The sequence below is a fragment of the Chelonoidis abingdonii genome, chromosome 7 (genome assembly GCF_003597395.2).
Source record: "Chelonoidis abingdonii isolate Lonesome George chromosome 7, CheloAbing_2.0, whole genome shotgun sequence".
NCBI classification, from domain to species: domain Eukaryota; kingdom Metazoa; phylum Chordata; order Testudines; family Testudinidae; genus Chelonoidis; species Chelonoidis abingdonii.
This window is the reverse complement of record NC_133775.1, coordinates 8765942-8786097: the sequence shown is the minus strand read 5'-3', so window position 1 is coordinate 8786097 and position 20156 is coordinate 8765942. Positions and strand designations below refer to the sequence as shown.

At 40.8% G+C, this 20156-nt stretch overlaps 2 protein-coding genes across 5 annotated transcripts in view; both read left to right on the top strand.

Annotated features, from left to right (window-relative positions):
• AGBL4 (AGBL carboxypeptidase 4) overlaps positions 1-20156 on the top strand; it is a 1477624-nt gene that overhangs the window by 916712 nt on the left and 540756 nt on the right. The gene's annotated exons all lie outside the window — the stretch shown is intronic.
• Positions 1-20156, top strand: part of BEND5 (BEN domain containing 5) — a 52117-nt gene that overhangs the window by 31748 nt on the left and 213 nt on the right. Inside the window, exons 4-6 of one of the 4 annotated variants that reach the window (XM_032776376.1) lie at positions 2788-2936; positions 9240-9453; positions 13770-15899. In XM_032776376.1, the coding sequence (XP_032632267.1) occupies positions 2788-2936; positions 9240-9453; positions 13770-15899 (2493 nt within the window). Of the gene's footprint in view, positions 1-2787; positions 2937-9239; positions 9454-9473; positions 12165-13769; positions 16177-20156 lie in introns of those variants that run through there. The other 3 variants (XM_032776375.2, XM_032776377.1, XM_075067592.1) reach the window with 3 other exon arrangements.

The window sequence follows — 20156 nt, the reverse complement described above, 5'->3', positions numbered from 1 at the left end:
TGTCCCATCACAGAAGAAAATACTTCAACATTGGTTTTTTTCCCTTGAATTTTCCTTCAAAGCACAGAATTGTACATCATGAGGATTACTTTCCTTGAGCTCATTGAACAGTTTGCCTCAAGAAAAGGCATGAATGTTCTCTTCCCAGCCTATAGTCAAGGCAATCTCTAGGGCAGTGGTTTTCAACCTTTTTTCATGTGCAGACCCCTAAACAATTTCAAGTAGAGATGTAGCCCTTTTGGAAATTCAACCTGTGGTGTGCAAACTCCTATGATAGAAGTCTTACACTGAAAACTGAACAGAATTCAGCTGTAAATGTTGCATGTGCTCAGCATGGCAGTTGACACAATGTGAGAAAGGGGGCTAAACTGCGGGCTTCTGTGGTAATGACAACACTTCTGGATTTTGGCCTGTAGGTGTGGTTATTCACATACTTCTGATTGATCAGAAAAACAGAGTAACTAAGGAAGTGTTCTTTAGTCCGTCTCATAACACAAGTAGGGGTCACCCAATGAAATTAATAGGCAGCAGGTTTAAAATAAACTGAAGTTTTTTTTGTTTCACACAACACACAGTGTCAGTCTGTGGAACCCTTTGCCGGAGGATGTTGTGAAGGCCATGACTATAACAGGGTTCAAAAGAGAAGCGGATAAGTTCATGGAGGATAAGTCCATCAGTGGTTATTAGCTAGAATGGGCAGCGATGGTGTCCCTAGGCTCTGTTTGCCAGAAGCTGGGAATGGGTGATGGGATGGATCACTTGATTACTTCTTCTGTTCATTTCCTCTGGGGCACCTGGCATTGGTCACTGTTGGAAGACAGGATACTGGGCTAGATCGACCTTTGGTCTGACTCAGTATGGCCGTTCTTATGTTCTTAATACCTTTTCTGGGATCTGAAACTTTATTTTCATAATCACTGTTCATGGACCCCTTAGACACAGTCTGCGGACTTCCAGGAGTCCACAGACCACAGGTTGAAAACCGCTGCTTTAGGGTAGTTTGTGTATCAGTACCCTGCTTGTTCAGTTCACTAAAGAATGTGGGAAGAGGTTGAACACTTATACTGCATCCACTTGTAAAAGAGAGTCTTGCAGATGCCCTACTGCTATGCGTGGTTTTGCCAGTTTTAAATAGAACTGTTCAGTCTTTACTTGGTGCCAACATCAGTGTCTGCTTGTGTATGATGTTGCAGAGGTCTGTGAATGCTGCTGTGAAACTATAATGCAAATGTTCTGTCTTTCATGTGGTTCTGTATTGGTACCATAGTTGCATTCAGTTACTAAGAAACCCAATAGTTGTCACTGCAGAATAGAGTTGTCCAAAGAACTGGAATTTTTGGACCTTGACAATAAGCTAAATGCATCCCACTAGCTCCAAGTGCAAAATAACTGATATTTACGTCACGTACAAGCAATGTTAAGCGACATGGGGAAATTGCTATTTTTGCATACTGAGCTTTCATATGATTCTGTGCAGCATGAGGAGTAAAGGATGCCATAATGGTTTCAGATACAGAGAATGTCCAAGAAATATGATACAAGAGACAGATTTATTTTTTTCCAGTGTACCAGCAGCTATACTGCCATTAGCTGAAACCACAGTCTGATTTGCTGGGTTAGAGCAAACAAAACTTGGGGCTATGTATACAAAAAGTGAGATGGCAACTGCTGAGACTCATTTCCACAGTTAAGTTTATTAAATTAGTTTTTTTTGATTATTCAACATTTTTGATTACTCAAATGTTAGATATGCAATGCTAATTCACTCCATCATAGTGTAGTTCTAGGGAATATGAGAGTTACTCTTGTCCTTCAGTCCTGATCCTGCAGCTGATATTATACTGACCTGTACCTGTACAAAACTACATTGTCTCAAATGGAACTTCATGTGGTAGCGGTGGCTTGCTCACACGTATGCTTTCAGGATTGGAGCCTTAGACTGTATTTACTGGTGCTATCACAGTTATAATTAATGACATTATAAAATCCAGTGCACAAATTGTATTATTTGACCCTTTTAGAATCACTTTGTAGTAGCAGATCTGGGGGAAAAAATTCTGAAGAGCTGGTGTCATTAATAGTTAATTTGTCTTCCTTAGAAACCTCAAACATCTGTTTAGCAATCTTCCATTGTTTAAACTGTGCTTAATTTTTGTTGATTGCATTTAAAATACAAATCAGTGTAGCTGATAGATCAGGCAATCAAAATTCTAATGTATGTTGTGTTAACACTTAGGTGTTCCTTAAATTCATGGCATTTTAGCATAAGTGTCCCAAGTCCATTCATTTATCTGTACAATTTCTATTCATTCTTATTTTACATACCCCTATTTAAAGAATGTTTTAAATATTTTTAATTTTTTCCATGAAAACGTATAGATTGACATTAACAGATAACACATAATCTTCCAAGTAACTACACAGTAATTCTAATTTGAAGGATAACTGTTACCGCCGCTGGTTTATATGTTCAACTCTGTTGCATTATCATTCCTTTGAGTACAGGTTATAGCTGCCTCACCCATATTCTTTGAACTGTCTGTACACACAATTATTTGTAATCATGATTCTTTAGTGTTTAAGTGTTTAAAGCAGGAATGGATTAGAGCCTCAGTTCTTACCCCGATTTTATTGGGGACTGTTCAGATGAAGAGTGTTGCTTTGGACTCATTTCCATTCTAAAACAAATATGACTAATGTGATGGTCTGTGCTGACCATTGTTCAGTAAAATGATTGATTTCATGTTCTTTGGGATAGCAGACCAATCTCTTTTCTTAACTGTGTAGGTCCTGCCATTGAACTTGAAAAAGGAAAACCAGAATCAATTGAGCCTGAGCCTGAGATACAGAAAACATTCAGTGAGGAAGCGAATACATCAACATACTATCCTGCCCCTGTTCCAGTAATGGACAAGTATATTCTCGAGAACGGAAAGGTATTTAAAACTAAATACTTTATAAATAGTCTTTAACTGTTCTTGGATTTCATACCAAACTTTCATGACATTAGAATCTTTGCTATTACTGTGTTCAGTGTTTTCCTAAGTTTTCACAAAGTGCAATAGTATCTGTATAATAAGATTACAGGAACATCACTCTGTGTGTCACTCTGAAGCTTATGTCTGTAGAATTGGTAGGAAATGATGGAAATAGCTACAAACATGATTGGTGGCTCTTTTTTTATTATTCAGAGTATCATCAGGATGAATCATCACTGGGCGTAGGCACCGATTCTGTGGGTGCTCTGGGGCTGGAGCACCCATAGGGAAAAATTAGTGGGTGCTCTGCACCCACCAGCAGTCAAGCTTCCCGCCCCACCTCACCACCGCCTCCCCTGATGGCGCCACGTCCCCGTTCCTCCGCCTACCTCCCAGCGCTTCCTGCTGCCAAACAGCTGTAGCATGCTCTGGGAGGGACGGGGGAGGAATGAAAGCGTGGCGTGCTCAGAGGAGGAGGCAGGGCTGGGGTGAGGATTTGGGGAAGGAGTTGGAATAGGGGCAGGGAGGGGGCTGAGTTGGGGCAGGGACTTTGGGGAAGGGTTTGGAATGGGGGCAGGAGCAGGCAGGGCAGGGGTGGAGTTGGGGTGGGGCCGACAGAGTGGGGTCGAGCACCCACCAGCACCAGCAGAAGTTGGCACCTATGTCACTGGGTATTGTGATCTGTTACCGTCCAGTTTTTAAATTCGCAGCCATTTTGACTTGACAAATTACACCCATACAGTGTACCGCTACAGAAAGGCCTGTATCTATGGCATGCCAAAAGTTCTAGACCACAGTGATCTCAGAGGTAACTCAACCAATTGCCTCCTTTACTCTACACCCAAGTTGAATGCAACAATTTCACTGGTTGTATGAGGGAGACTGTGGATTTTGGCAACTGCCACCTGCACAAAGCACAAATCAACACAACCACCGCCACACACTGCAATCAGCACGCACAGTAACCCCAAACATGCCTGACCAGAACATATACCCTTCATTCACAATGTGTAAAAATTCATCTCTTCCAGCACAACACAGCCCTCCATTTAACAGCACAGTCAGCACACACCACAACTCCAAACATCACTCTGAGTATCTAAAATGTTTGAGTTAGTGTGAGGTGATGGAAACAGCTACAACCATGGATGAGAGCTCTTGTTGTTTACCAGGTTCTATCATCACTGGAGGTTCGTGACTTGTTACTGTCCAGTTTTTAAGTTCTCAGCTGTTTTCAACTTTTTTACATTTATGATTTTACGAATTACACCTATGTGACAGCATGGGGTTGCGGGTACTAATCCTTAAGTAAAAGACAATTATACAAATATGTACCATATTTGAAACTGGTAATTGGTGGTAAGATCGATGATATTTTGAAGTGAATGCACACAGTCAATCTACAGAAAGGGACACAATGGATAAACTTTAGTGTTTACGTAAATCCACTGAAGTTATACCATACTCAGCAGATTCCCATTCTTGGGATGTCTATGCAATTAGTGCTGGAATTGGAGAACCTCTAGAAAGCAATAGCCACATCAGGCTCCCCTGTGCTCCTTTTAGCTACCAGATATTATTTAACATAGTTACAGTGGCAGAGAAATATAGCACATTCTATTTCATCTTAAAATCAGTATCACACTATTGATTGCATCTGGTTTTTGACATGTCCCTTGAATATGAAGTTAAAATAATAATTCATTGTTCTATATTTTAACAGAGATATCAAAACACTTTGTTTACTGGGATTTAGATTGTTGTAACTATTTGAAAACAACTGATACATTTTGGTGACACACTTAAGGTGGCCAGTTTTTAACATTTTCACTAATTCATACCATTCTTTTTGTTAACCTGAACTGCCGTGGAGTTGTAGAAAGGCTATTTTACAAACTTCACACTTTGTGGTATTGGATGTGATCATGGTAGGATTCTCACTCATGTCAGAGAAACTCTTCTGTATCCCAAAAGAGAGGACATTGTTAAAGAAGAGTGTGTGTTGTGTGTTAGTCAGATATATTGTTCATGTTGTCATGGTTACTGAAGTATTCTGTTCTTGTGGTTTGTTTTGTTCTTGGAGGTTGATCATGTGCTCAGTGATTTCAGTGGTAAAGTTCCCATTGACTTCAACAGGCGAAGGATCTTACACTTTGTTGGTACCTGTCATCCAAAGATCACAAAATACTTACAAAAACTGATTTCATTAGGTCTCACAGCAGTACCTCTGAGAGAAGTAGATAAGTATTATCATGCCAGTTTTACAGAAGGGTATAAAGAAGGTGGGGGAATAAGTTTCTTGCATAAGAATATACAGCAAGTTAGTAACAGAGCTGGAAATATAAAAGAGAACCTAGGATTCCTGTGGTCAAGTGGTCTGCTATAACCACAGACCTCTGATACCAACAATAACATTTCCTTCGAATAAATGAAAAGCTCTCAAGAATGCAGACTCTCTTTGAAACCTGAATCTTTAAAAAATGTTTGTTATAACGGGCTATTTTAAAATATTTTAAGTAAAAACTCAGGAATACATGATGTACTTGAGGCCTAGAAAGAGACTAAGGCATCTATGCATGTTAATATGGAGCACTAGCTATACCTTGGAATACACTATACTTCACTTTTTGATAAAATGGAGCATTCAGCTTTCTGGTTTTCATTTAGTAGTCAAACCCAGAATTCAGCACTTCAGAATGCTACTGATTTTTTGTTTTAAATCTTCTTGAAATATTCTAAACTACATTGTATTTCTTATTTCAAGGTATCTGTATTTTAGTCTTGGAAAGTCCAGAATCATCCTGGGTTCTGAGCACTAGCTGCTGGCTATGAATGGAGTTGTTTTACAGATTATGGGGATGGAACCGAAAGAGTACTTTAAAACAAATAAATAAATTGTAATTATATAGAGACTGATCAGAGTGGGGAGAAGGAAGTAATTATATATTGAGGATTATGTAACATGTTTGTCTGTCCATCTGTTTTGTTTTGTTTGTCCACCTATGTTGTAACATTCTTTACAATATCTGGTCATGAAAGGAATATTTTTATGCATGACTATTTAAAAACCAAACTATAATCTGTATATAATGTCTTCAGACAGAGGTGAAACTGCAAAAGGCAGAAGAGGCAATTTGCTTGTGTTCGTGCTTTTAAGAAAGCTAGACTCTTTACTTGATTGCTAGATGGCAATCAGTAACTAGAACGTTAATATTTCTACAGTTAAGGTTTTAAACAATGCTGCTTAAGGACACTGCAAAGAGACCATCATCTCTTGATTTTCCTCCTTACAGCTGAGTGCAGTATATACTCCTGGGGGAGTGCTGTGCATCTGCGGACACACAGAATTAATCTGTCTTGCATAATTTTGTATTTTCCCGCATAAAAAACATTTTGCCCCAAAAGTGCTGCAGTTCTGATTTTTGCCCACCAGAGGCTGCTGTGGTGCTAAAACAGCCAGTGTGGCTGTTCTGGCGCCACAGCAGCCTCTGGTGGGCAAAAGGCAGAACTGCAGCACGTCTGGGGCAAAATACAAAATTCTATGCCCAGTGCTGCAGAACTGCCCCAGGAGTAGAGTTCATAACATCACCCTGCGGAGCCAGGTTAGGACAGAGTGGAGCACAAAGGGCTGCTGTGGGGTTCAGAATGGCTATGGGAGGTGGAGGAGACAGACTGGAACATAGGCTTAGGAGCTAGTGGGGACGGGATGGGGGCTGCAGAGACCCATGGGGATGAGGGGTTCAGAAACTGGGCAAACGTGCCTGACTGAATGGGAGAGGTTTGGGGTTAGCCAGGATCTTCATATTGGAAGCTTCCCAACACCCTAATAATCGCCCCCTCCACCCCCCAAGAAAAACCTCCCGCCCACACCCAGCACCCTCCAAGTTCACTCCTAGGTGCCTTCCCTCTCCCACAGTTCCTCTGTTACCCCTGACTCCCCCAAACCTTTGCAGTGCTTCTGACAGGTTCAGGAAATACAGTTCTGTATTGTAATTTAAATGTATTACATAAAGTTCTGTATTAATATGCCTAGTAAGGAATCTATCTAAAAAAAATAAAAAATTACCAGAATATTGTTACAGACACTTGCTGACAGATATTTTGAAATAAATTACCAAAATAATTGTAAGTGGCATGATTATATTATGTTGTTTTGACAAATAAAATATGCAGAATTTTGCAGAATTTTCAAATATTGTGTGCAGAATTTTTAATTTTTTGATGCAGAATTCCCCCAGAAGCAGTTATTGCAGTCCTTTCATCCCTGGAGCCTGCTGCAGTCTGCCAGCCAGCCAGTCTTGGTGGGTCTTCCATGGCTTGGCCTCTAGCCAATTCACAAAGCCCAAATGAACTCCTTCTGGGGTATTAGAGTCCAATAAATAAACAGTCTATTTGCCCTTGCTGGAGTCTTCAACCCCATCTCTGGGGTCCTTTAAATTCAGCCTTTTGTTCAGGCTCACAAATAAGCTCCATCGTTTCCTTGGGTTTTATACCACTTTACCTGTGGCCAGTAGAGGAACCTGGGCCCACCCACTACTATGAGTTCCAACACAGGAATTCTATACACAGTGGCCACATACTTTTTGATTAATTCTTTTTCTGCTTCTTCCCTTAGTGTTTTCCCATCTGGGCCCTTTAGCTTTACCCTTATCTCAGGTCCGTTCTCTCTCCCTCCCTCCCTCCCTCCCTCCATTCAAAGCAAGCTATGCAAAACGCTGTCAGAAAACAAACTCTGGCTATTCTTCACATTCCTTTGGCCAGGACTGCTAAGGCCAGGCAGCTCCTTTTATTTGGGTCACCAGGGCCTTGGCTGGCTGTTGCTTGCCTTTCTAGCTTTTGGAGGACCAGGTCTCTCTAGTTTCCAAAATGGCTACTCTGGAGCCGCCTCTGTGAGCAAGGTTGAAGGACTTGCCTTTGCTGCTCTTTTTGTTTCAGCTTGCTGCTACTTGGATGGGGTGTAGTAGGACCACAGGGCTCCCAGCAGGGAGCCACAAAGGTTGAATACACCATGTCAGACACTGTTATAATAAAAATGATTTTCAGGCAATAGCTTGCAGTCCTAATTCAGGAAAAACTCCAGTTGAAGTCATTGAGAATTTTGATTGAATAGAGACTCAGAGGTTGGACCTATGAAATTTTAAAATGCCTTTGCCCATTTTCAGTGAACGTAATAAGACTCTTTGCATGTGTGAGCTGTGCAATACAGATCTTTTATGAGAAACATAGATAAAATTTTAGATAATTGAACATGAAAGATGTAAAAAAATCAAACTTAAGTTTACTGTTAAGACTACTTTACTTTCCTTTTTTCATGATGTAAAAGTTTAAACAAAAATTCTCAATTTGTGTGAAAACTGAACTTGGGCTGTCACAGTACTTGTGTCCATTATTCCCCCTTCCCCCCCTTTAGGATTTTGTACATATGAAAATTCTAAGGAAGGAAGCTCCTTTCTTCCTTCCCTTTTCCTTTTCCAGTATTACAGAAATATTGTTGCATTTCTCCATAATAGTAGTTCAGTTGTAGCTAATAGGAATGGACACACTTCATTGATGGAATTGGGTTTTGGGAAGCTTGCATGCAGTCTTTGGGGTTCAAAGGGTTAACAATTAATTGGAGTGCTGAACTCCTCCTTCCACCTCCCCAACCACCACCCTTCTAATTTAAACAGGGGGCCTAATCCAGCTCTAGTTGAAGTCAACAGGAGGTTTATTGCAGACTTCAGTGGGACCAGAATTTGGCCCATAGTGTGCTTCCCTCCCCACCACCTCCCAAAGCGTGATTTGAGTAAACTGGGTTCTCCTGGCAAAAGGGAAGCCTGTGCTGTGTACTAAGACTAGAACATTTTTCCTTCCCTCCTCCTTCCCCCCACCCCCCAATTAAGCTGGCACACGTGATTGGCTTGAATACAGTGCATATAGAGAGTACTAGATATACTTGCTAATTTATAATTTTTCTCTGTCCTATTTCTGGTCCTTTTATCATAGTCTTTCAGGAGAGAGACTATGGGGGAAAAAAGAAGTTAAGAGTAAAAGGACTGGAAAAACAAAGGAAAGTGGAAAAACAAAAAGTAAGAGTTTGGCTCAAACTTACTGACCCACAATGTTGGACAGGGTTCAAAACTAGACAAACTGAATTTGCTTAGTCTTAATTACTATTACTATAGTACCAAATACTAGTGTTCATACAGGTGCTTGGACACTGTGTCTGTCACATACCATATATGCTAAGTTGTTGTTTTGTTTTTTATTACTACTTTCTAGGTGCATTTGGGCAGTGGAATCTGGGTAGATGAGGAGAAATGGCACCAGCTGCAAGTAACACAAGGAGATTCAAAGTATACAAAAAACCTAGCGGTAATGATTTGGGGAACAGATGTTCTCAAGAACAGAAGTGTCACAGGAGTTGCAACCAAAAAAAAGAAAGATGCAGTTCCCAAGCCACCTCTCTCACCTCACAAATTAAGCATTGTCAGAGGTAGGTTACGTGAAAACTAGGTTCCTGCTGTGTAACATTAATCAGTGAGATGAAAAATTGCTTCTATCTTGTGTAAAATTCATCCACTTAAAAACTAAAATAAGTTACTTTTGCAACACAACCTGCTCTCGTCCTAGTAACACACTTGTTTCAATAGTCAGGTACAGTGCAGTCTTTCAAGGGCCCAGTGCTACAAGATGACTTTGGTGGGGTTCAGGGTGCTCATCATGTCAAAGCAGGCATTTGAAGGTAGGCCCCAAATGAGCTTTGCAGACAGCACTCTCTGATAGAATTTGTTGCTAACTTACCGATGTTTGTTTTGTAATGCATGTATCACTTTTGACAAGCACTGGAATAACTTTACAACATTACAGCTGTCCATGGGGAGAGAGCTTTTCATTTTTCCCATTTCTAAGATACAACTTCCTCTGGGGTGGGGCACAAAAGCCATTATTATAATATCAGTACAAATCTTCATCTGCCCTTCCAAAAACAGATGTATGACAGCTTTTCCATTTGAACCAAAGTTAATTTAGATGGGTAGAAATCAATTTCTGTCCCTAAGTTGGAATTTGAGCAAGAAATGTAAATCAATGACTCTAATTGGGCAAGAAGGATTGTCATGAGACCTCAAATGACCATGAGCAAGCATCCCATGTGCAAGGTGCTGAAAGAGTCAGTGATTGAACTTTATTAGTCACTTAAACTAAAGGACAATCTTTTTGTATCATCATGTTTGCACTTTTACACTGTCACTTCTAATAGTTGTCTTTAGTTCTACAGTAGGGGTAGGCAACCGATAGCATGGGTGTCAAAGGCGGCACACAAGCTGATTTTCAGTGGCGCTCACAGTGCCTGGGTCCTGGCCACTGGTCTGAGGGGCTCTGTATTTTAATTTAATTTTAAATGAAGCTTCTTTAATATTTTAAAAACCTTATTTACTTAACATACAACAATAGTTTAGTTATATATTATAGACTTATAGAAAGAGATCTTCTAAAAATGTTTAAATGTATTACTGGCATGTGAAACCTTAAATTAGAGTGAATAAATGAAGACTTGGCACAGCACTTCTGAAAGGTTGCCGACCCCCTGTTCTACAGAGTCTTCTCTCAGTTAAAACTGAGCCAATTCTCCATAGAATTTTTACCAAGATTGCGGTGTTAGCCTCTGCGTTCTGCCTCCTGAAGCTCCCTGTGCCATTTCAGTGGGATATTATTCTAAATTGCTATGTAGGGTTCCTGTGAGCTGTATTAAATAGCGGCTGTATTCCAAATCAAAAGTGGCTGTATTTTGGAAGCAGGAAATATAATTTCTGTACATATAGGTTGTAAAGTGATCTTATTTCCAATTCCCTCATCCCAACTCATTCCTGTAATTAGTTATACTCATTTCTTGTGCCTTGTCCTTCAACTGAATTATAAGAATTTTGGGGCAGGGGACCATGCCTTCTTCTGTATGTTTAGTGCCTTGCTAAAGGGGCTCCATTTCTGGTGGGTGACTCATGGTGTTACCATAGCACCAGTAGTAAAATAGTGTGACATAATATCCTGGCTGTAATGAAACCACCTAGTAGCTATGACTGTCACTCACCAGCTTCTACTAGAAATAATTGGGTAAATCTCTCCAGGAGAAAAGAATGGTCACTTTAAAAAATGAAATTATTCCTGAAGACGATTAAAGCAGACTTTTATAGGTAACTGATTATAGGGTTTGTAGTTCTGCTTGTTGGCTATTATTTAGTGGGTTTTTTCCCCTCCACCAAATCACTGTATGAAGGCTAACCTAGAATGCAAATATGATGGGCTTTTAGGACAGTGACTGTGGATGTGCTACTTGTGAATTTACTTACATCTCTCCCAAAGGTTTCACACTGTGATGAGTGACCTTCACAGAGATTAATCAGTCTCCAGAAATGTGAGCTGCAGTAGTCCAGTTTCAGGCATGACAAGTTGCATAATTCCTATAAACAAGAGATGGGAATTGTATGGGAAATCAAGGCAGGAAGCTAGAAACTTCCTCTTGATCCTCTGCCTCAAAACTTAGTTACTCCTATAAACTAATTCAGCTATTTCTCCAACAAGTTGGAAAGGAAGAGAGAGAGGGAAAACTTGTTGTTTTTTTTTTTTTAAATACACACAAAGTGCCCAGATACTGCTATGACAGAATAGAATAGATGGATGGATGAGCTTAGTATAAAAAGCAGGGCTTTGGAGTGGAGCCCGGAGCAGTGGAGCTGCAGGTTTTTTTCCCGGAGCTGGAGTGGAGCCAGACGACAGAAGATCTTGACTGTTCCAGTTTTTTTTGTTTGTTCCATTTTCCATCCAAAATGAATGATATTTAGTGAGAAAGTCCTAAAGATGCCAAAAAGTTTCAGATGATGTAACAATTGATATTAACTTCTACGTTACTAGTTTACATAATGTCAGTTATTCTTACTTCAGCTGAAATCAAGATTTAATGTACAGATACAAAATTAAAATGTTTTTCAGAGATCTTTTATTAAAGAATCAGATAATTATCAGACATCCGGCAACACTGCAAATTGCTCCTACCCTTGTGTCAAGGTTAGGCGAGTATGCAGTCGCATAGATTAGTAGATTAGTATGTGTTGATACTTCTTTTGTAAGGGTTTATCAACGAGACACGCTGAGTGCTGCGATTGCGGAAAAGTGTGACTCAAGACGCAACATTTAGGATATCACAAACAGGTATATCGGAAAAAAAGTTTTTGTTTATTGTTATATTAAGATATCGCAAGAGATGTTAACCACTTAAGCTCATTTCTCACACAGGCTCCCGTTACCAGTACATTTGTTCATTTGTACATGCTCCCATATCAGTCTGGTGGACTTATTTTATATGTCATCTGTTCAGCGGTCTTTTGGTAGTGTTGTTTGTAATTTTAAATTTACTGAAAAAGTCACATGCAGCAGGCATGTAAATATACAGTAAACATTTTGCATAAACTAGGAGTGACTTTTGTGATATATCCAGAGTGATTGGAAACTGTCCAGCACAACTTTGGGGTGAATCCTTAAGTCATTTTAAGAAAAAATGTTTCTGTGAACACGTGTCGTAAAATTCTTCTTAAGGGAGCTACAGTTCCTTCAGGGAGGTGATGAAATGTTAATTTCTGATTGATATCTCAAAAACACTTTTTAATGAAATTATGTCTGTCTTAGCGTTAGTATGTGCTATCATATTACATTATCCAAAATTATTTAAACCATAGGCATCCTGAACTGGCAGTTGGTCATTTTTATTTCATATTTCAAGAAAGGCTTGTCGTCGACTGCCCGTCTATGAGGGTAATATTATGTTCCATAATAAGTTAATAATTTTTTGTTATTACGCTTAAAATTTATGGTTCCAAAGTTGAAAAAGTAAGAAGTAAATTTTTTTTGTTATTCTAAGCATCTAAACGATCAAAATTTTTTTGAACGGTTTTCTCGGAAACTGTTAATTATAAAAAATAAATTAAGAGTACTATTTTTTAATGCACGTTTTAGCATTAAATCATATTCCAGGGCCATATCTGTTAAATAGTCAAAGATTTAAAAAATTGGCCCATTCTCCCAGTTCACAATGCCTGTAGTTTAAATAACTTTATTTGAATGGTATATGATAGAACATTGGAAATAAACTTCAATGGGAAAGCAAATTCAAATTGCAAGCACAGTCCCTTTAGTAAAGAGAGCAAATTTCCAGAAATATGTTTCCTTCATCAGGCTGGAAACATACAGGATAGAACCTGTTCTTTGCTCTATCTTATATAATCTATTCAGGCTGATGAAGGAAAAATATATTTCCTGAAATTTGCTCCCTTTCCTAAAGGGACTGTGCTTGCAATTTGAATTTGCTTTCCCGTTGAAGTTTTTCAACCTTGTAACATATAGCCTCATTACTTCCCAACAGTGAATGTTGTAGAACAGCGATAGCACATACTAATGCTATGGCACATACCAAATTTCATTGATACATCTATATTAAAGTGTTTTTGAGAGATGAATTAAAAACTTGAAAAATATTTCAAATATTTTTACCGCAAAATTTCATAAGAAAAACTAACTTGCAAATTATAAATAAATTATATTATGTTTATTAAAAATACTTCATTAAAACTGCAAGAAACATGTTTTAGTATTAAAGTATATTTTAATATTTTTGTGTGTTTAAAAAAAAAAGCGATCATTTTTGTCCAGAAAATCCAAAATAAATTCAAAGAACTGTAAGTGGTTAAGATATCTCAAGCAGGTACATTATAAAAAAAAATAAAAAAAAAATGTAATGCTCTTGTTCATTGCTTTTTGAAGATAGTAACAAGAAACATTTGGATGCAGTAGCAGCACAAGAAGATTTGGCCATGGCTTCAACAAAAAAATCAAATCTGCCCCCCATGATTGATAGCCGATTTACGGAAAAGGATCTCAACAATGTCTTTACTTTTGAATTTGAAAAGCCCAAATTTGGGCTTTTGGGAAAAGCAAAGAAGAAATCGGCAACGTGCAAGGTGGAAAAGGAAGTGAATGGTCAGCTCAAACCATGTAGCTTCAAGACAAGTGAAGCAAGTGCCGTGAAAAGTTTCAACCTTTGGCGGCATGTAAAACGTAACCATCCTGAAAACTATGCAGCTCTGGTTACCAAAAAGGACCAGGAAGATGAGGCAAAACAGAAAGCTGACGCAGCTAAACGACATTCATCTGGCTCTTTGAAAACTCCTGGAGAAAAGATTTTTTGCGGAGCTTCATCTAAAAAGAAACCCAAAATTGAGCAAACAAAACTTGACTCATATTCGAAGTCCTCAAAGGTTACAGTCACCATAGATGCCAATACTTTCCGTGAAGGGCTGATAGAAATGGTTTGCTTGAGTTCAACACCACTCACTACCTTCAGGCTAAAGAACAAAGGATTCCAAAAAATTGCAGGTGAAATGGGTCGGCAGCTTGGCATTTCGACGGGGCATGATGCGGTTCATCATTTAGTTGTCAGCACAGCTGAGTCTGGTCGCGAAGAGCTCAAGAAAGCTTTGGAGCAAAAATTGTGCTACCTGAAAATGGATGCAGCAACCCGTGGAAACAGAAATTTCCTTGCAATCAGTGCTCAGTACTACGAAGAAGGAAAAGATAAAGCTGTGGTAAAAACCTTGGACATAATCGACACCGAAGGGCATCACAATTCTTTGTATGTGAAAAATCAAGTAAAAGCTATTTTAGAAAAATTTGCGATTAGTGAAATGCAAGTGCTGAGCATCTGTGTCGACAATGCAGCAAACATGACATATGCCGTCAAAAATTTCAGAGAGGACGATGAAACCATTTCCACCTCTGAGAACAGGGATGTGGACAGAACTGAAGCTATTTTGCCTGATGAAGGAACTACAGGAATGGATGAAATCGAACTAAACATCATGGATGCTGCTGCACAATGGGTTAATGATCCTAGCCTCATACTTCCAACATGGCTTTATGAGGAAGACTCAAAAGTCCAAGTGATGAGGAGTGGTATTCACACTCTTCAGTTGGCAGTCTGGGATGGACTGAACAAAGAACATGCGAAGAAATTTCTGGCAAAAATTCGACAAGTCGTTGTCAAACTACAAACCCCAAGTATTCAAAGTGTTCTGCTTGATCTTCATGGGGTAACTCAATCATTGGATGCTGTGAGTTGCTGGGGTTCCACATTTGCGATGATTGATCGGCTTCTCGTTTTTCAGTCTTACTGTGAACAAATGGCTGCTGCTGGAACAAGAGAACTCAAGTTAACAAAAGCTGAATGGGACGAAGTGAAGAACCTGCGAGATCTCTTGGTAAAGCCAAACCAAACAACCATGAAACTTCAAGCTGTTGATGTAACCCCGGGAGTTTTAATGAAGGAATGGCGAAAACTCTCAAAATTCTTGCAAGGACATGGTGGACAGATTGCAGAAGGAATTCTATCCTCCATGCAGAAACACGAAGAGAAGCTTTTTGACAATATTCATTTTCTTGCTGGAGTTTATGTTGATCCACGGTATCGGATTCTTCTTACCTCAAGGGAAATACCAAAGGCAAAGGAAGGCCTCCTTGATATTGCTCGACGACTCGAAAAACAAAATCTATTGCTACATTTGAACTTGGCGAAAGAGGTTGAAAAAAACGAAACACAACAAAAGGAAGCAACAATCGAATTTGCGGTTTCTGAAAGTTCACATCCTTCAGAAATAGCAGGTTGTTCTCAAACTTCCGTCTCCACTCTGAACTTATTCGAGCGTCCATCTCTGAGATGTCTTCAACCATCACGGGGGAATGGAGATAATTCAAGCATCAATTCTTCAGAAGATGATGACTTCGAAAAGGAATTGGATAAACAAGAAAGACACCAGCGAGTTTCTGCGATTCATAATTGTAATGAAGCATTATTCGAGAGAAACTTTTGGGAAGATTGTGAGGCGATGGAGTCTATTGGTAGGCTAAAAGTTAAGTCTGTTTTTGAGGCCATTCACAGCTATCCACACCGCATTCAGGCTGCCTGTAGAATTGCTTCAAGCATGCCAACAACTCAAGCTAGTGTAGAGCGACTGTTTTCAACTTTAAAGTTCATTTTAAATGATTTGCGGCAGCCTATGAAAGATGACTTGATTGCTGCAATAATTTTTTACAGAATGAATTATGAATGATTCTAGTTTGTATCATTGATATTTAAATTGTTTTAAAAGTCTAAATAAAAATGTTTTCAAAATTACAGTATGCACTTTTTTATTTGGATAAAAATTAATTTGAGTTGGGAGCACAAAGTCGGAGCGGAGCTGGAGTGGAGCAATTCAAAAATTTGATTGCTCCAAATTCCTGATAAAAAAAGGTAGAGATGCTACCAACATCACTAATGGAGTGTAGGTTTTTTTGTTTTTAGTGTAGTGATTTTTTTAATAAGTGGAATTTCCATTGCAATATAGCTTCAAGCAACAAGAATCCTGTTTTCTCATTCATGATCTCTACCTAATGCTCATTTACCAACTGAGAGTTATAGCCTGGCTGGTGCACCTAAATTGTGCTTTTATGTAGGTAACCTACCTATCATCCCCCAGCACTCCCTTTATACGAACTTAGGGGAAGATTATTAGAGGGTAGCACACTATTGTGTCTGTAGCGAGAGAGAGCAGCATATTAATCTGCTGTTAGTTTACACCCTTACCCCACCAGAACCCTCCTTCACACCCTCCTCCTCAAACTGTGGTTGGGAATGACTGACTTACACACCAGGGTCCCTTCTCTTTCCAGGGCAGATATTTGTGGAGAAACTGTGGGTTCATGATAAACAGTATCTCTCCCCTACCACACCTCTACGTCCTCGCTTGACCTGCTCTCACCACCTCTTCGGGTTATTGCTTCCCCCATTATCACCATTCTCCCTTTGCCACACATCCCTCAAAATGTGTCCTATAAAGTTCTCTTACTTCTACAGCGGTGGTTCTCAACTTATTACACACGGCGGACCGCCTATGTGGCCCACAATGTGTTATCTGGGCTGCAGGGGGTAGGGCAGCGGTAGCCCAGACCCTGAGCTTGGACCCTCACCATGCAGAGCTGGTTGGCTGCCCAGGCCCCCGGACCTGTGGGGCTGGCTGCCTCCCCCAGACCCCAGCAGCAGGACTGTTCCTATCCTGGACCCATGCTGCACGGCTGCCCCAGACCCTTTGGGGCTGGCTGGCAGACCCAGACCCCCACCCTGTGGAGCCGTGTGGCTGCCCAAATCCCCACCACCCACCTGCCCAGACCTTTGCCTTGGGGCCAGCTGCCTACCATAGCCCACCCTGAACTTCATCAGGCTGGCCAGGCCAGCCAGCTGCCCTGACTCCAAACCCCTGCTGCCTGGCCCTCGGACCCCACCACGAGGCTAGCTGCCCTGACCCCGGACTCCTGTTGCAGGGCCAGCTGCCTGCTGCGGCCCACCCCTGAGGGGGAGGGCTGTCTGTCCCGACTCCAGACCCCTGCCGTGTGGCTGCCCTGTGGGGCTGGGTGGCTGGCAGACCCGGATCCCCACCACATGGAGCTGCACGGCTGCCCCAACCCTGGACTGCTGTTGTGCAGCTGCCCCCACCCCGGATCCCTGTTGTGGTGATGGCTGCTGTGGCCCACCCCAGACCCCATGAGGCTTGGTGGGGCTAGCCAGCTGCCAGGCCCCCATGCAGCTGCCCTGACCCCGGACCCGCACCATGCAGGGCCGTGGGGCTGGTTGCCCTGGACGCCTGCCACATGGCTGCCCTCACTCCTGGAGCCAGCTGCCTGCCTTGGGCCCCACTTGGGTGTGCCAACTGCCCCAGCACCTAGAGCTCATGGGGCCAGCCGCTGCCCAGACCCCCACTGCATGGCTGCTCCAGACCCTGGTGGGAGCCCCAGATCCCTGACCAGCCACCAGCCCTAACCCCAGACTCCTGCCACGCAGGGCGGGCTGATGACCCTGGCACGCTGGCGACCGTTAATACACAGCTTGGCCCACTGAGATCTGCTTCACTATAGACCATCTCCCCATGCAGCCTGTGATACGTGTAGGCAGCATCAGGGGATGCCAGAGCAATTCTTCTGCTTGCAATATCAGGCAATCTGTGGGCCTGATATCTTCCTCTAAGTCCTGGTTATCAATAGGGTACTGCCAGTTGATGCCTAGGCCAGTCCCTGAAACTTTGAAATTGATTGGATGCAGTGTTCAAAAGTTATCACAATACAGATACAGGAATGCCATGACATTGAGTGTGGGGCCTTGCTGTGCATGGCCAATGACACGGACTGTGCACCTAAACAGAGGAGTACAATTCTGTCTTACACACCTGTGCAGACTACCTGAATCTCAGATCCAGTTGTGTAGCAGACAGTGGGGCAATTTGTCTACTTATTCCCTCCACGTAGCTGGACGACAAGGAATGGGTGGACTCCCATCTCACCGATCAGTAGCTAAACCAGCAGCCTTATATATACCAGCAGTAAATTACTCCCCCTTGTAGCCCTCTGGGGGGCGGACAGGAAGGAAGCACGGGAGGAATTGTGGCTCATGGGGTATGTCTGACAGTGACGCCTAGGGCCACTTTTGAATTGATACAACTTACACATCACCCCTTGCTCAGGGCTGTGGTAAAGTCACAGTATTGTCTGTATTTATGTGGCAGGTCCCTTGGGCAGAAACCCCCTTTTTGTTACGAATAGTTCAGTGGTATATGACTGACGTTTCTATAGTGATGTAATATTCTGCCTTGAGCACGATGAATCTGTCAGTGTTTCAGTTAATTCCCTCATGGTTTGCCACGTTATTTCAAATAATATTTTACTGCCTATCGGCATCCCAGTTATCAGTCTGCCTGCCAATTGGTTTTATTTAGTAATAACCAATAAATTTTCTAGTGAAGAGTCCATAAAATTCACATTGTTTCAGATGTTTTCACCATTTTCTAGTCCCAGAATAGTTTGTTTAAAATACATGTTAAAAAGACAGAATTAGCCCTTAAGGTGGCTAACATCTCTTGCTGCTTAAAAATCCCTTCAGTGTAGTATATTATACAGAAGTTATAAAAAGTCTGATGCCTGAGCACTGTTATAAACCTTGTTAATGCAAAATATAACCTTTCATAAAACTTCTGAGCAGCTTCAAAATGAGCTACAAAGCCTGAATACTTAATTTTCATAACTTTTTAATATGATGCATTAGCAACATTATAAAACTTGTTAATTAAGCAATAATCTGTATAGCTTTCTAGTATGTGAAGCAATAGATGGCTGCTAAAATTGATTACTAGCTAAAGCAAAGCAGAGATTATTTAATCAATCTTGGAAGCTATTTATTACTAGTAGCCTGTCCCGCAATAGAAATTATTTCAATTATAAAACATCATAAAATGCACACCAGATTTTAAGGAGCTGAAAGTAGGGAGCTCTCTCTCTAATTCATTGCAGAAAAACATTAGATCTTGCATCTGAGGATGGTAGAGAGTGGTCTCAGCTCCCATTGACCTCATTGATTTGATTTTATTATTATTTTGTATTTATATTCCAGTAGAACAGAGCCCAAGTACTGTCCCAAACCAAAGCAAGATGGTTTCCACCCCAATCTATTAAACCAACAACATACAAATGGTTGGGAAGAGATGTAGAACCAAGATATAGCCATATTAATGTATACTACATTTTTTTTTAAAAAATGTGAAATAAATGTCCCTTATCTCCTACTGCTGCTCCTCCTAACTACTATTATTTGGCTAATGTCTTGTAGGTGTGACGCTAGAAGTGACTTGAAGGAGGAAAGGGTAGTGGCCTGACAGATCATTTTCAGTAAGGGTGTTCCATGTCGTCTGGAAGAAAGCTCTAAGACTGTTCTGGGAGATGTGGACAAATGAAGGGGTTAAGATTGGCATTGATGACAGAGAGGGTAGGAGTGACACCATACGAGTTTGGATTTATCCCCATTTCTACTCATGAGGCCAGTGAAATATCATAACTTGTGAACTTATTGTGCCCTACAAAGATTCAAACATGGCAAGCCTAAACTTGTGCCAGATAAAAGGGACCAAACCAATGAATCAGAGAACCCTTTTATTGTACAACAGAACACTGAATTAAAAAAATATACAAGTTGCTTTTGAAGTGCTGGCTCTATAGTACCTTGAGCATGTTTTATTTGCTGTACTGATTTCCAGCCCAGGGCTAAATTCTTTTCTTCAAAATAACTGCTGTTCT